The following is a 17,053-nucleotide window of genomic DNA, read 5'->3' on the forward strand; positions in this document are numbered from 1 at the left end:
CTTGCTTTCACATCTGTCTTCATGAAACTCTTTGCCATGAAATAAATTTTGTGAAGTTGTGCAGGTTGAACTTCTGTAATCCAACACTGTCTCATCTGGCAAGATCTGGAATGATTTTAATTAGCCAGATGACTAATTATCAGGGGTGTGACTGAGTTTCCTGAGGGCCCATAAAGTTTGTTTACAGCCACCAGTCCTGTGTTCTGTTATTTAGCTGTAGTTTAGCTGTAGTTATTTATTAGTAGTTAGTTATTTAGCTGAAATTTACCCGGACATGTCTTCGAAGAGCCCAGTGAGCAGTGGAAGTGTTAGTAATGCTGCTCGACAATATTGACCTCTTGTGGTCTGGCAAATTCTCTCCAGTTTCTTGTTAAGAAAATCAGATCCATTACATTGTTAAATGCATTTAATAAATTACTCTAATGGAAAACGGAAGACAGTTGTGTACATGTGCATGTGAGTGTACTATTAATGTATGGTTTGTGGGGAAAAAACCCCTCATTAAACTACTTTTACTGACTTTTCACTATTAGTTGTTCTTTTCTGCTCTCCCATCCTCCTGTTAACCATTGATTTTTACCCAGAAAACTGTGAAGTTCCAATTATTGAGATACTGCTGATCTTGGAGTTTTAGGCTGGGTCTATGCTTGCCCCCAACTTCAAAGGGGGCATGTTAATAGTGTGATGGGAGATTACTAATGAAGTGCTGCGGTGAATATGGACTGCAGCACTTCATTAGGTGAATTCTCCCCACGGCAACTTTGAAGCATCAAACTTTGAAGTGCCGACAGGCATGTAGCTGCGGGCACTTTGAAGTGCCTTCACTCGTCAAAATGAAAGCAATGAAATCCTACTCTCCTAAATCCTCCTCAATTTATTTTTCTTCCTGATCTTCTTTCCTGCTACCTATATGATATACTGTAACCTGTTTAGTTAAGGTACCTATATAGAGACTGTTACCAGCAGGCAGACATTGTGATACTTTTTAATAGCAAAACGTTACAAAAATATGTATTATAAAATTAAACATGAATTTTAATTATGTTCCTTTTAAGCAGATCTAAGTAATTTAAATATTTACAGCTGTGTGTTCAAGTGCCCTTGAGGAATTTGTACACTTCCTATTTTTAAACAGAGGTTTTAATTTTTTTCTTTGATTTCTAGGTTACACACCAGCTTTGGCCTGTGCTCCCAATAAGGATGTGGCTGATTGTCTAGCTCTCATTTTGGCCACAATGATGCCTGTTTCAGCAAGCAGCACTTTACCTTCCCTTACATTCAATGCCATTAATCATTACACCAACACCTCAAAAACTGTCACCTTTGACTCCTTGCCAATTGTGAGGAGTGAACATAGCTCTTATTGTAGTTTCAATAACATTGGCAGGGAAGATGGCTATCCTTATACAGAAGAGGATGAGCTTAATGACTCAGATTCTGAGACCTATTAAGAAGCTTCATCTGTGGCTGAAGAGTGAACCTGGTAATATGAAGGTCAGACATGCTTTTGGAAGAAAGCAGTCAGTGTCTGTGTACAAAAGAGGACAGACCTATGAGAAGAATATTTGGTTTTTTTTTTTAAATGTGGGTGTATATGAAAGATCTGTATGCGACTCTAGGAGGATTTTAAAAAACATTTTGCAAACAAAGACTAAATTCCTGAAAAATACTTGGAATATACAGCAAAAAAAAAAAAAGTCAAAACTGTTTTATTTAATTGTACATTACCATTTAGTCTGGTGCCAGGAGCAACTTCTGCAGACTGTGCACCCTAGTCTTTGTAAATGAACACTACTATTGTACAACGAAAAAGACACTAGATTTAACTATAATCAATAAAACTAAAACCATTTTGAAGGCAATAAATGAGTTTGGTACAGTAGGCATTGTTTGTGCAGCAGATTGCCAAAGGACCAAATAACTTAAAAGTTTTTTTTTAATTAAATTCCTTTTTGTGGAAACTGGAATACGTTAAATGAGATACTGTCTTAATCAAACCATAATTATTTCTGGAAATGAAGCTTAGATTTGGTTTTAAGTGATGATTTTTTATCATCTAAAAGCCTTCAGTACTATTAAGTGTACCATTAAAAAAAAAGCAGATGTATCTTTCAGTTTTGTTTTTTCTTTTAGATTAAACAAAAATGAATTTGTCATACTTTTATATAGCTAAAAAAAAAGCTAACAAGGTGCAGTCAGGGTGAAACATGTACAGTGTAATAAACAAGGGAAGGGGTGGGGGGGAAGCAGTAATTGTTGCACAGTTTTAGATTTTTAACTTCTGGGTTTTAAATTGAGATATTTTTATTTAAATATATGCCATGTAGTTTACGGAGAATGAAACTGCATAAAAATTGAAATGTAATCACCTGACACCCTGTTGTGGCTGGAATTTCATAGGGAATGGATTTTTCAACAATTCACCCACTTATTTACATCATAAAATTTGTAAGTTAAAGTCTGTGCCTCCATGATTTTATTAATTTATTTTTAATCCTGGACTTATGAATGGAGAAAGAGGTGAATTTAGAGGAAAGTTTCCATGTCAGCAAAATTTACTATATTGGATCTTTTGTGAAGAAATATCTGTGGTGTGCTCCAATTAAAAAAATCAGTAGAAGATGCAGGCCCCTATAGTGTAGTACAAATTTACCCTGAGATTTTTTATTTATAACAGACTACAGGGGGTAGATGGTGGGAGGGAAGCACCTGAAAATGGAAGACTTTGAAGTTTGTCTGTTAAATGAATATTTCGTTTATGGGGTTCTGCTTTAACTATAACTGTTATTTTTAAGGTGAAATTGCTTGTGTACATGCAAGGAATTCTTGCGTGTCCAGGTAAAATAGAAATAAACTGAATCCTAATTACCTTTTATCCTTTTTGTATTGTGAAACTGGAAACCTTAATGCCATTGTAAATTATCAGCTGGTTTTCTGAACATGAAGTGTGGAAACACGGGACAGTATTTTGATCTATTTGATAATTTTGTGGGCTTTTTGAAGAATTAATGAGCATGTACATAGAAATAGTGATTGCTTGAATACTGTATTTACCTGCACTCTTTCAGTACATCAAGATTCCTGTATATTTTACAGAGTATAATAAAACCCAGATGTCCGTTGTATTTAATGAATAATTTATTTATATCTGTGTATTATACTTGAGCAGTAATTACAAATATCCTTTTGTTGAATAACAACTAGAATTTATAAAATTTATTTTACAAAGGCTTTGCTGTCCTTTTAATTCTAAAGTGCATGTAAATTAATTCAGATTTACAGTCACTTTAAAAGGAAGATGACTGTTTAGAATCTAGGTTGCCTTGTAAGCATCACTTTCTTATGGGGGGTGTGTAAATATTGATTAATGGGCAAAACCAGCATATTGCGTGCATTGTCTTTCCACACTGTAGAGAGAGTTCTCTGAATTTGCTTTGGAGTTCTGGCCATAGAAGTGTGCAGGAAATGTTTACATGCCTCACCTTGAGGATACCCAGGAAATTTGAAAGGCCTATTGTTTAGACACACTTTTGATTCACTGTTTGCTATCCATATCTTATCAGTAATCTGGTGATTGATATGATATGATATGAACCACCTAGGACAAAGTTTTTCCTACATTGCAAAGAAGAGTATTGACTTAAGTAACATACTTGTTTTCCTAAAAGGTAACATCTGGGATATTTGAATAAGTGTTGCTTTTCAGTTTTTGCTGTTCCATGAAAGCAGAATGGAATTCAGTGGTACTGAATGCAGCTGAAATCTGTACCAACAAATGCTTCTGCTCTTAACTCTTCAAGATGTCATAATTTTATCTCAAGATGGTCTTTCATCTTGGCTTGTGTGGGTCCCCCATCCCCGGCCTCCAGAGGTAAAAGGACAGTAATTTATAGGGTGGTTGGTTGATAACCTAGCTTGAAATGTTGCTGGGTAACACGAGATCACATCAGACCTCCAAGAAGCCTGTTGGTTTAAATGCATTGCTAGCTGTTCTGTTTTAATAAGGCACTAAAAAAAACCCTAAATACAACCACCTTCTTTCGTTGTTCCACTAAACCTCACATTGAAGGCAACAGCCTATAGCCGTGTCTACACGTGCACACTACTTCGAAGTAGCGGCACTAACTTCGAAATAGTGCCCGTCACAGCTACATGTGTTGGGCGCTATTTCGATGTTAACATCGACGTTAGGCGGCGAGACGTCGAAGCCGCTAACCCCATGAGGGGATGGGAATAGCGCCCTACTTCGAAGTTGAACGTCGAAGTAGGGACCGTGTAGTTGTTGCACGTCCCGCAAGTTCGAAATAGTGGGGTCCGCCATGGCGGCCATCAGCTGAGGGGTTGAGAGACGCTCTCTCTCCAGCCCCTGCGGGGCTCTATGGTCACCGTGTGCAGCAGCCCTTAGCCCAGGGCTTCTGGCTGCTGCTGCTGCAGCTGGGGATCCATGCTGCATACACAGGGTCTGCAACCAGTTGTTGGCTCTGTGGATCTTGTGTTGTTTAGTGCAACTGTGTCTGGGAGGGGCCCTTTAAGGGAGCGGCTTGCTGTTGAGTCCGCCCTGTGACCCTGTCTGCAGCTGTGCCTGGCACCCTTATTTCGATGTGTGCTACTTTGGCGTGTAGACCTTCCCTCGCAGCGCCTATTTCGATGTGGTGCTGCGCAACGTCAATGTTCAACATCGACGTTGCCAGCCCTGGAGGACGTGTAGACGTTATTCATCGAAATAGGCTACTTCGATGTAGGCTTCACGTGTAGACGTAGCCTATGTCTGTTTTGTTCCTTAGAACATTTTTATTTAGTGTTCTTTTTGCAATTCCTGAATGTAAGCTACATCTGCCCTGAATGCTATTAAATACATTTTTACAGTTTTACAATTTTAGAATTCCAGTGAGCCACTAGTAACATTAAAAGGACCATCCTAGATCAGGCCAAAGGTCCACCTAGCCCAATATCCCGTTTTCCAACAGTCACTGGTCCCAGATGCTTGAGGGAATGAATAGCCTCAACAATTACCAAGTAACCCATCCTGTGGCAGATTCTGGCAGCCAGAGGTTTAGGGACACCTACCAAATTTGCCATCTGTTGTTGCCAATTTCACTGACATAGAATTTGAACAGCGGTACATTTCACGTTTTCAGTGGTTTAAACCTGAAATTGACGGACCTATCCTCCAGGAATTTATGCAATTCTTTTTTACTCTAGTTATACTTTTTCGGCCTTCACAACATCCCCTGGCAATTGAATTTTGCAGGTGAACTGTGTTGTGTGCAGAAGTATTTCACTGTGTTTGGAACCTTCTGCCTATTAATTTCATTGGGTGGCCCATCTTTTGTATTATGTGAAAGGCTAAATAACACTTCCTTGTTCACTGTCTCCACGCCAATTATGATTTTAAACATCTTTATCGTATCCCACCCCCATCTTAGTTGTCCCTTTTGTACAATGAAGAGTCCATTTTTTCAAATCTCTCATATAAAAACTGCTCCATTCTGCTAATTGATTTTTTGCACTTAAATGTATTGTAATTATAATACAATTATTCTGCGATGGGGCTACTAGCACAGTATGCAAGGTGCTGGTGTACTATGTGTGTATATAGTCCCATTATATTTTTTTGTCTTATCTGTCCCTTTCTTAATGGTTCCTTAGACTCTGAGAGTTTTTCTGGGTAGATGTTTTCAGAGAATTGTCTATGATGATGTCAAACTTCCTTGAAATGTAACCATTAGTTTAGGTCCCTTTATTTTGTGTGTATAGTTTAATTTTGTTTTCCAGTGTCAAGATTCCAATGTAACTTGAACTGCTGTAGCCAGTAGTCAGTGTGCCCACAGATTTTATTTATTTTGAGTTGCTCCCTTTTGGTTTAATATTTATTTTCACAAAGACCACTTACCACCACACTGACAGCGTATGTAGAAGAGTTTAAAGATTGAGTCAGTCAGTGCTGATCAGGATGAAGCAACTCTCAAGGGGACATATAATTCATAGAACTGAAAGGGCCCTTGAGAAGTCATCAGTTCCAGTCCTGCACTCTTAGAAGGACCATATACCTGAATATCAGATTAGGCTCACGGTTTACAAGAATATGTTCTTACTCCAATTTTTTAACAAATGCACACGTGTTGAAAGAATAGATTGTTGTGGTTAAAGACTCATTGAAATAGAAAAAGTGGAAAGTTACACATTAACATACAACAGACGAAACAAATCTGCCTGTGGATGCTCTTTTTAGAGCTTCAAGAACAGGTCTGGGGAACCTACGACTCGCAGGCTGGATCTGGCTTACAGCTTGCCTTGATTTGGTCCATGAGACTCAGTCCCTGCCCCCGCCTCCTCCCAATGGTGCCATGGCTCGAAGGCCAGTGCTGGCTTTCTGCTGGGGGAGGGGAGAAGAGCCCTAAGCCTCATGGGTCAAATCAAAGCAAGCTGGGGGCTGTATGCAACCCGTGGGCTCTGTCTGGTGGAGGGGGAAGCAGCTCTGCGTGGAACCATTCCCTTCGGGCACTGCCTTCTGCCAACCCAACGGCTGAGAATCATGGCCAATGAGTGTGACAGGAGGCAGCCTTCAGGCAGTACACCCCTGCAGCATGCAGAGCTGTGTAAAGCCACCTGTGTGGCAGTGCCAGATAGAGGCTCCAATCCCTGCCCACACCTGCACCCTCCATCCCACCCAGGCCAGGTGCTCTAGGCCCCTTCTGGTACCTACACCCTCCCTCCTACCCCCCACTCTCAGCTCACCTCCACACCACTCCCACCCAGACCCCACACCCTTGTCCCACTCCTGCCTTTTCTATCCCTGCTTCTGCACCCCATCCTTCCCTGACCGCGCACCCGCACCCTCCCTTCCACCCAGACTCTGCTCTGCCGCCCCACTTCTGCCTCCCCTCCCAGACTCTGCACCTTCACCAGTCACTGCCCCCTGTTGCACGTTAAATCCCTCACTTTGGCCACACCTCTGAACCTAGGGCAAAGATCTGCAACCTGTGTCTCCTGAAGGACTTCTTTATGGCTCCTGATGCTGTAATTGCAAAGTTAAAAAACCAAAAACCTCCTTATTTTGATAGTTCAGTGAAAATCCCAACAATGAACAACTTGTACCTAAATAGCAAATGATGTATGATCTCGAAACATTGGAAACTTTCCCTTTTAATATGTGTGGTGCATTGTGCGATATGTGTGCACTGTTCTTAAAACGGGTCACAAAAAGTGCGGTTTGACGTCATTTATTAAGGACCTCTCGTATTCACATGCCCTGTGGCTCTTGAATTAGTGAGGTTTTTACTAGATTCAAAAAAGAAAAGTATTTTCTTGCTCTTTTGGTTGCTGACTCAGGCCCTCCAGAAGAAGAGTTAATCTGGCCTTGGGATTAAGCCCTGATCTTTGGTACCTTCCTCCCCACCACCTTGTGGGGCTGGAGCTCCTGAAGCTTGAGCGGAGTGTTTGCATGTCCTGGGTGGGTACTTGAGTTTCACAGAGTGCACTCCCAGTGGGGTGGGCAGCTATGACCTTGACAGCAGTGCACTGAAGGTTGCTGTCCCACAGTTCCTGCTGCCCGTTTTCTGGGTTAGGCTCCCAGTATGTGATTGGATAAAAACAATGCAGCAGATTTTGGGACAATGTTTGGGTTCCGCCAGAATCCCAGGTAGCTGGTCACAGAGAGGACATGTTTGTGGCAATGACCCAGACCATCTGTTTCTCTTTTGTCTTCTGGTATACCTGCCTGAACACCTTTATTTTCATGTGCCGCTGCTGGACAGCCCTGGCACCTCCTTTTTCCACCATGCCCTGTGTGATCTTGGCATAGAGATCAGTGTTTCTTCAGCTGCTCCATAGCTCTGCCAGCAGAGACTGATCCCTTCCCACAGCAATCAGGCCAAAGAGCTCCTGTATGCTCCATGCTGGAGCTTGTCTGTGACTGAGCATGCCGAGCCAGATGTGCTGTTGAGGTGTGCTGCCTACTCCACTCACCATGTTAGCCAAACAGGAAATGAAATTCAAGCTTCCTGGGGTCATTTCCAGTGCACCTAGAGAGCAGCAAGGTTGAAAGTGGTGGCCTAAGCAGTTACATTGGGGAACTGTGGGACACCTCCAGGAAGCCAAGGACATTAGCTTTTACAGTGCTCCATCTGTGCTACCCTAACGTCAGTCATTCAAGGTCAAATTTAGCATTACTTGCGAAAAGCAGGAGTACTGAAATCAATCTTAGCAGCCCTCGAAGTCCACAGAATGGGCTTGGCGGCGTGGACTTCTTTTAACAAAACCAACCTAATGCAATTTAGTTCAACCTAAACTCGTAGAGTCGACCAGGCCAAAATCTCCCTTGTTGCAGATGAAGAGGATTACTTCCTGTCCTGCTGGCAGTGGATGTGGAAAACAATTTCCCACAGCCCTGAACATATCTCTTCTTATTAGGTAGCTGCCTCAGTGTTTTTTTCTCAAGACTCAATAAATTATGTTTGAGTCAAACTTGTTTCCAAAGCTTGTAGTCTGAATGGAGACTTAAAGTGCTTGACTTGTAATTAAAGAGGTGCTGGAGTTCAAACAACTTTTTACTTTCCTAACTCATATGGCAAGCTCAGAGGGGCTAATATTATGAACTGCCAAGCCTAGAGGTGCTGGCTGTTAGCCCTGGCACAAATTAAGCAATTCTTTCCAGAAAAGAACATTATGTACTATGTCTTGTTAATATAATTTCTCAATGTACAGATTAATAATACATGGTTATTACAGCACACTTTACCCAAGAACCCTTCTGGGATTTATCACCAAGGCTAATCTGAATTCAAAGGACCATTGGAAACTGCAGCTGCTCAAATACATTTGCCTTGCTAAGAAGAAAAAACATAATGATATCTTATCTGTAGCAGCCCAAGCAGCTCAGGGGAACTTTGGCTTTGGAGTGATGCTGCATTTGACAAAAGAAATTGTCACACACACACACGTGTGTGGACATAAGGTCCTAGTCTTGTAAATATTAAAGGAGGACAAATATTTTTATTTCCTGTACTTCTGTGTATTCTGTTTGTGCAAATAACCTCCCAATTTACCAATCCTGCATTCAAAAGATGAAAGCTAGATTTTTGTCTTAAGCAGTCATTTTTAAAATTCATGACTTGCAACTTTTCCTTTAGCTACATCCCCTCCTCTAATAAACTGAACAAAAGTTACTAAGAATCACAAAGGTGAACTTCATGGTTCATAGGTGACTGAAAAAGGACCAGAGCAACACAAAGACTGAGCTCCTGGGGAACGATTTCTTTCCCCAAGAAGCCATGAGTGGTTTTATTTTCTTGTATAAGTAATAATAATAATTAATAAAAGGTGGGTGCCAAGATGTGTTTACCTTAGCTGGTTTTGGCTTGGCTTTTTGTTTGCTAAGATCAAAGCCACTTGCTGTTATCACACCATGGCTGTGGCTACACTAGCCAAAAACTTCGAAATGGCCATGCGAATGGCTATTTTGAAGTTGACTAATAAAGTGCTGAAATACATATTCAGCGCCTCATTAGCATGCAGGCGGTTGCGACACTTTGAAATTGACGTGGCTCGCCACTGCGCAGCTCGTCCAGACGGGGCTCCTTTTCGAAAGGACCCCGGCTGCTTCAAAGTCCCCTTATTCCTATGAGCAGATAGGAATAAAAAGACTTTGAAGTTGCTGGGGTCCTTTCGAAAAGGAGCCCTGTCTGGGCGAGCCACGTCAATTTCAAAGTGCCGCGGCCACCTGCATTCTAAAGAGGTGCTGAATATGTATTTCAGCACTTCATTAGTAAACTTCGAAATGGCCATTTGCATGGGAAAGGACTGCCTAGGAATGAGTACAGCAGAAAGGGATCTGGGGGTCATAGTGGACCACAAGCTAAAATATGAGTCAACGGTGTGATGCTGTTGCGAAAAAGGCAAACATGATTCTGGGATGCATTAACAGGTGTGTTGTGAACAAGACACGAGAAGTCATTCTCCCGCTCTACTCTGCGCTGGTTAGGCCTCAGCTGGAGTATTGTGTCCAGTTCTGGGCACCGCAGTTCAGGAAGGATGTGGAGAAATTGGAGAGGGTCCAGAGGAGAGCAACGAGAATGATCAAAGGTCTAGAGAACATGACCTATGAAGAAAGGCTGAAAGAATTGGGCTTGTTTAGTTTAGAAAAGAGAAGATTGAGGGGGGACATGATAGCAGTTTTCAGGTATCTAAAAGGGTGTCATAAGGCAGAGGGAGGGAACTTGTTCTTCCTTGCCTCTGAGGATAGAACAAGAGGCAATGGACTGAAATTGCAGCAGGGGAGGTTCAGGCTGGACATTAGGAAAAAGTTCCTAACTGTCAGGGTGATCAAACACTGGAACGAATTGCCAAGGGAAGTGGTAGAATCTCCATCACTGGAGCTATTTAAGAAGAGGTTAGATAGATGGCTTTCAGGGATGGTCTAGAAAGTGCTTGGTCCTGCCATGAGGGCAGGGGGCTGGACTCGATGGCCTCTCAAGGTCCCTTCCAGTCCTACTCTTCTATGATTCTATGGCCATTTCAAAGTTTTTGGCTAGTGTAGACGTAGCCCATATGTAGAATTTGCACCCTCAATACAAAACGTTGCCTGTGACTTTTGGTGCAGTGTATTCTGCCCAGACTTTTCAAAACGGACATTGTGGTGGTGCTTCCATTCTTGGGTCCCCAATTTGAAATCATGTCTGATCTCTAGAGCCAGGCTGCTCAAGGTGTGTGTGTGTGTGTGTGTGTCAGGGGGCAGGGGGGAGGGAATTTCCCGAGGGCGCAGCAGCATTGACTGCTGGGCCTCAGGCTCATCCATGCATTAAAGCCGTTGAAATACTTGAACTGTTTCTGTGTGGTCACAGTTATATACTGACTCATCAAGTTGTTACATTCAACCTACTTATTTTCTTGCATGTGCTGAAAGGGTTTTTTCATACGAATATAACCAAAATTTCTCAGTTTGGTGGCAGGGTGGGTCAGCGGGGGGGAGCAAGGACAGGGCCCTGCTAATTGCAGGGGTGAAAAGTGGGGCCTGCCATAAAAAGTTGGCTCCCCCCTGCTCTAGAGGCTGGAGGCTTTTTCTGAAAATGGAAGTGTCTCGTGTTCACGACCAGTGTTCCCACTATCTTCTTCCATCAGGTGTGGAAAAACTATGTTCATCAAGGCATGTGCAGATGTGTCCCACCAGAAGAAACACGCTGCTGAATGTGGGTGCTCTCCTCATCAGCTGGGCAGGATTTGAATCTCTCTTGGGTGGCTGCCCGAGCGCTCAACTCACAGGGAACACTTTTGAGGACCCCAAATTAAGTCACTTTTGACAAATCTCATCTGTCCTCTTTTGACTTGTGTCCTTTGCCGGGGGTCGCTATGGCCAAAACAGAGACTTCATTGGTGTCTCCGGCTGTATAGGAACCCCAGTAACAGGTGTCTCTTTTCCTTTCCTTGTGATATCTAGGCTGTGTCCAGATTTTGCTGTTGCTTTCACCACAACCTCTATAAGATGCAGCTGCTGTCGACACAACCAAAGCTCTTCACTAGGTTCTTTGTGTGCCCCCCTCCCCACCCCACCCCCAGCATACCAGCCACAATGCTCTCTGCTTTGCCTGTAACTGCAGCCTTAGAAGATTCTTCCTGATTAGGGCCACCCAGCTCATTACCTTCCCTGCCTTCAAAAGCTATGCAACTGGAGAATTTAGCCAGTGAGTGGCTAAGTAACTGGAAATCATTATAAAACACACAACTATACAGATGTGAAATTAGCAAAATGTGTATAAACACAGTTGTGACTGCTTTGCCTTATGTTATTCCCTGTGATGGGTGGGAGGTAATGTATTTTTTTAAGCTTTTCAGGGTAGGAATTGCCTTTTGTTTATACAACATTAAACACCTTTTTGGTGCTACTACAATATAAATAATGGTATAGGTAGCATAACCAGGCACAAAAGAGTGGCCAATCCATAACATCAGGCTGACTAGGGACCTCAATGGCTCAGTGGTCTTTTCCTTGTTGCCAGCTCCTAAGTAGCTGCCAATGGTGGAGCAGTGAACTTGTAGGAAGATGGTGAACAATGTTCCTATATTGTTTAAAAGTCTACATAATGAGAAAATTTTGCACTCTATGGGTGTATCTACACTAGGAACGAGCCACAGTTAACTTAGAAGTTAGGCATTACTTTGAAGTAGCCAGCAGAGAGTCTATGCACATTTTTTTTTCCCTTACTTTGAAGTTGGGCGCCCAACTTGAAAGTCCTTACTCCTGTCCTGGGAATGGAGTAGTGACCTACTTCAATGTTTAACTTGTAGTTAAGTAACTTGAAGTTGTACTTTGAAGTAAGCAACTTCACAGTGTTTTTTGTAGTATAAACATAGCCTAGGGTAGTTGTGAGCCTGTTGCAAAGGCAGTTGGTCAAATACAATAAAGTATCAGCTTTTCAAATAGCGCTCTCGTTCTCAAATTCCTCAGGCCAATCTCTGTTTTCAGTTGTAAATGCCCTGCCTGTTTTATCCCAGAAATTTTAGCAGTTTGGATGAAATATATATTGCAATAATTCAGCAAAACAAATTTCTTGTTCCCATCAAAGACAAAATTATATTGAAATAATTCTTTAGAGCTAGCATTTTTGACAGAACATTCTGATATCAGGGTTTCTTTATCATGAGAAGATATTTTTCCCCTGGTTTTGACCTATCTATTAATCAATGGGGAACAGAAAGAGGAGATTACACTGTAGTTGAAACAGAGAATGCAAAAGGAAGGCTCTGATAGTGTGCAGCTGTGGAAAGTCTAACTTCTTCTTTGAGTGGTCCCCGTGGGTGCTCCACAATAGGTGTCGGGCTCGCCCGGCGCCGCAGATCGGAATTCTTCTAGCAGTTTCAATTGGATCGCGCATGCGCCGACGCGCGCCGCTCCCTTGCGCGCCCCCGGCCATGTGTGCGATCTGGTCCCCGCCAGTTCCTTCTCAGTCGCCATCGGCTGCAGACGGAATCCGCTCCGGCTAAAGCCAGAGACAGATAAGAGAGTTGTTTTTTATGTGTAGTTCGTTAATTTTGTCACTATTTTAAAAAAAAAAAAAAAAAAAAAAAAAAGAAAGAGAGAGAGAATATTAGACAGCAGAGAGAAGAGGAACGAAGGAGAGAGGGGCGGGCAACAAGGCTGTTAAGCTGCCCGCTGCCCTAAAGGCCGTGAATGTTATTTTGGGTTAGAAAGCACTTATTAGTGGCTAAGTACCCTATTAACAGTAAAGACTCACCGCAATGTCTTCCTCGGGGTTTAAGAAGTGAGAGTCATGCCGCAAGGCTATGCCGGCCTCTGATGGGCATAGTGAGTGCATTCGCTGCCTGGGAGAGTCGCACGTTACCCAGAAGTGTTCGCACTGCGCTAAGCTTACAGCCAGGGCCAGGAAAGACAGAGAGATGAGGCTCAAAATGATCTTGTTTGATAAGGCCCTTCAGCCTGAGCCACCGGAGAAGCCTCACACAGAAGGGCCCTCTGGGTCGCATAAAAGGAAGGCGGCGTCTTTGACCCCCTCTGTGCAGAAGAGGAGGAAACTCTCCCCGGCTCGATCCTTGCCAGCGGGCCCAGCGAGCAGGACGAGCGGAACGCAGAGCCCCCAGCCACGAGCTCATGAAAGCGGCAGCGCAGCAGCGCACGTGGCAAAGGCCGAGCCTCCGATTACACAACAGACAGCACGGAAGGCGCCGCGAGTGCCAGCGCAGCAAGCACCAGAATCGGCGGCACCGACGCATGCGGCACCGGCTTCCGCGACGCCGATGGCGCAGGGGCACCCGGCACGGTGCCTATCGGCACTGGAGGAAGCTACCCGCGTGGCACTGCCGCTGACGGTCCCAGGCGCGGCGCCAACAATGGGGCCGAGATCCCTGGAACGGGAGGGGGTGGCGCCCACCCCACAGGGGAGGAGCAAGGCAAAAGCAAAAACTCGGCACCTTAGTCCATCTCTAGGCAGGGCTGCGCTGCCCTTATCACCCAGCCCCGCCCCCACTCGAGATACACACGCCACACCGCAGGGCTGTAACTCCACCGGGTTATCTCGGGCCTCCCTCTCCGTTCCTCCAACCAATTTCGCCGTGGCTCGGGCCACCTTCACCATTTTTGGGCATGGATCCCCTTGAGTACTATCACAAACCGGCTTCACCACCATCTATGTCGTCGCGGAGGTCCTGCTCTCCCAGACATCATGGGTACACTCCCCGATCGTGGTCCAGGTCTCCATCACCAAGCCCTTGCCCATGCTGCTATGGTCATCCTCATCATGCTGAACACAGACACCGCAGGTCTAGATCCAGGGGCAGGTCCTCTCCTATTACTCGTCAATACTCCCGTGTACACTCTCGCTCTGGGATGGGAACACAGTTGTCCCAGGGGAATTAGGTCCAGAATCCCGAGACTTCCCTTCACAGTCCTCCAGGGAGCAAGTATATCACCGAACTCGGGAGCCAAAGGATTTGGGGGAGGTTTACCCTAGCGGTTCCTCCTCATCCTCCCCAGATGAGGCCATGGCCCCAGGGATGTCTCCCCTCCGGATGACCTTAAACAATTCCAGGAGCTGTTCAAAAGAGTAGCTTTCACGCAGGACATTCAAATAGCAGAGGTGCAGGAGAAGCACCATAAACTCCTGAAAAATTTGAGACCCCCGGCTTCATCTAAAATTGCTATCCCACTGGACAAAGCCATTATGGAGTCAGCCACTAACATATGGCAGACTCCGGCCTCTATTCCGCCTTCAAACAAGAGAGCGGATAAGAAGTACTTCGTCCCAGCCAAGGGCATGGAGTTCCTCTTCAGTCACCCGCAACCCAATTCTTTGGTGGTCGAATCGTCCCAGCAGAGGTCAAAGATGTCTCAGTACAAATCGGGGGGGTCGGATAAAGATGCTAAGAAGCTAGAGCTGTTTGGCAGGAAGGTCTATTCCTCCTCTACCCTATTATTGAGAATGGCAAATTATGCGGCACATCTATCAAACCATAACTTTGACAATTACTCTAGACTCACTCCCCTCATGGATTCACTCCCGGAGGACAAGAAGCCAGTGTTAAAGGCAATTGTCCAAGAGGGCTATGTGGCGTCGCGGATGGGAGTCCAGATTGCCCTGGACGTGGCGGACACAGCGGCACGTTCAACAGCTGCAGCAGTGGTAATGCGTAGGGAATCCTGGCTCCAGACGTCTGGTATCCCCAGAGACCTACAGGCGAAGATCGTGGATCTTCCCTTTGATAAGCAAAAGCTGTTTGCGGACTCAACCGACTTGGTCCTCCACTCCAGCAAAGACTCGAGGGCCACACTTAGGACCTTGGGTATTTATACTCCCCCATACAAGAAAAAGAAATTTTATCCTCAGCAAAGACGCTATGCCTACCAACCACAGCGCGCTCAATATTAGTGAGGCTACGACCAAGGGCGCCAGCAGCAGCAGTACAGGGCTCCCAGGCGACATTCTCAACAAAGCCGTACACCCTCGGGACAGGCCCAGAAACAGCAAGTTTGATGGGTATGTCGGGGGCTGCACCATCAATACCATTGCTCAATGCCATTCTCATCTCATGTTCCATCATCGCCTCAAACCGTTCCACTCCCAATTGCAAAAGATCACCACAGACAAATGGGTGCTAGAAGTTATAGCCATGGGTTACACGATCCCTTTCCAGTCACTTCCACCAACGAAGCCTCCCACCCGGCCTCATCTCAGGGACGCTGCCCACGAGGCGAGCCTGAAGCAGGAGGTAGATCACCTCATGTTCATAGGGGCGGTGGAAAGAGTGCCGGAACAATTCCAAGGGAAAGGTTTTTATTCACGCTACTTCCTAACAGAGAAGAAAACAGGAGGCTGGAGGCCGATTTTGGATCTACGGGGCCTCAACCGTTACTTGCGCAAGCAATGCTTTCGGATGATCACAGTTGCCTCCGTACTTACAGCACTGGACGATGGAGACTGGCTTGCAGCCCTCGACTTACAAGATGCTTACTTTCATATAACAAGCCACCTGGCACACAGGCGCTTCCTCCGCTTCACAGTCGGCGGGGAACATTTCCAGGACAGAGTTCTTCCGTTCGGCCTATCCTCGGCACCCAGAGTCTTTACCAAAACCCTGGCAGTGGTATCAGCCTACCTGCACAGACAGGGGATGTTTATTTTCCCATATCTGGACGACTGTCTACTGAAAGGGGCCTCAAAGGCAGAGGTTCTACTCATGATACACGTCACCACGAACACGTTTACTTCGCTGGGCCTAGTTATCAACCTCGCAAAGTCAAAGACCAAACCCATGCAAGATATAGAGTTCATAGGGGCACGCATAAACTCTATCACAGCAAGAGTATACTTGCCCGACGCCCGCTTCCGCGCCATCAACTCCCTGGTGCAAGTCATGACATACAGCCCCACGGTGCCGGTCCTAACGTGTCTGCAACTGTTGGGGCACATGGCAGCAGCGACATTTGTGGTACAGAATGCCAGGTTACACATGCAAAGCCTGCAGCATTGGCTGGCGAGTGTTTACAAACTGGCATCCCACACTGTCCACAGGGTAGTGTCGCTAGTGGGGGTGCCTTTCCACCAACCACAAATTTCTATTTTTCTTACTACCGACGCCTCCCACATAGGATGGGGAGCGGACATTGGCAGCAAGGTGACACAAGGGCTTTGGTCCCCTGTGGAACAGACACTGCACTTAAACATACTGGAGCTCAGAGCAGTGTTCAACGCATGCAGACATTTTCGAGAATACCTGCATGGCAGGGTAGTTGGGATCAATACCGACAATCTCTCCACTATGTTGTACATCAATCGACAAGGAGGGGCATGATCCCGTGCGTTATATGCGGAAGCAGTCCGATTGTGGAACTGGTGCATCGCCAACAACATAACGTTGAAAGCCTCATACTTGCCTAGCGCCCACAACGTGAAGGCAGATCAGCTGAGCAGGCGCTTCGCACTCACGCACAAATGGCAGATCCGCTCCGACCTGCTACAGCGCATATTTCGTACATGGGGGTTTCCCCAAGTCGATTTGTTTGCCACCCAGTACAACAAGAAGTGTCCCCAGTACTGCTCCAGAG

General features: G+C 45.1%; 1 protein-coding gene across 7 annotated transcripts in view; it reads left to right on the plus strand.

Annotated features, from left to right (window-relative positions):
- ANKRD28 (ankyrin repeat domain 28) overlaps positions 1 to 3,137 on the plus strand; it is a 200,592-nt gene extending 197,455 nt beyond the window's left edge. For all 7 annotated transcript variants that reach the window (XM_074984527.1, XM_074984528.1, XM_074984526.1 and 4 more), the window contains one exon: positions 1,165 to 3,137. In XM_074984527.1, the coding sequence (XP_074840628.1) occupies positions 1,165 to 1,451 (287 nt within the window). In that variant the 3' untranslated portion in view covers positions 1,452 to 3,137. The remainder of the gene's footprint in view (positions 1 to 1,164) is intronic.
- The last annotated feature ends 13,916 nt before the right edge of the window (positions 3,138 to 17,053 follow it).

This window comes from Carettochelys insculpta, chromosome 2, assembly GCF_033958435.1.
Source record: "Carettochelys insculpta isolate YL-2023 chromosome 2, ASM3395843v1, whole genome shotgun sequence".
NCBI classification, from domain to species: domain Eukaryota; kingdom Metazoa; phylum Chordata; order Testudines; family Carettochelyidae; genus Carettochelys; species Carettochelys insculpta.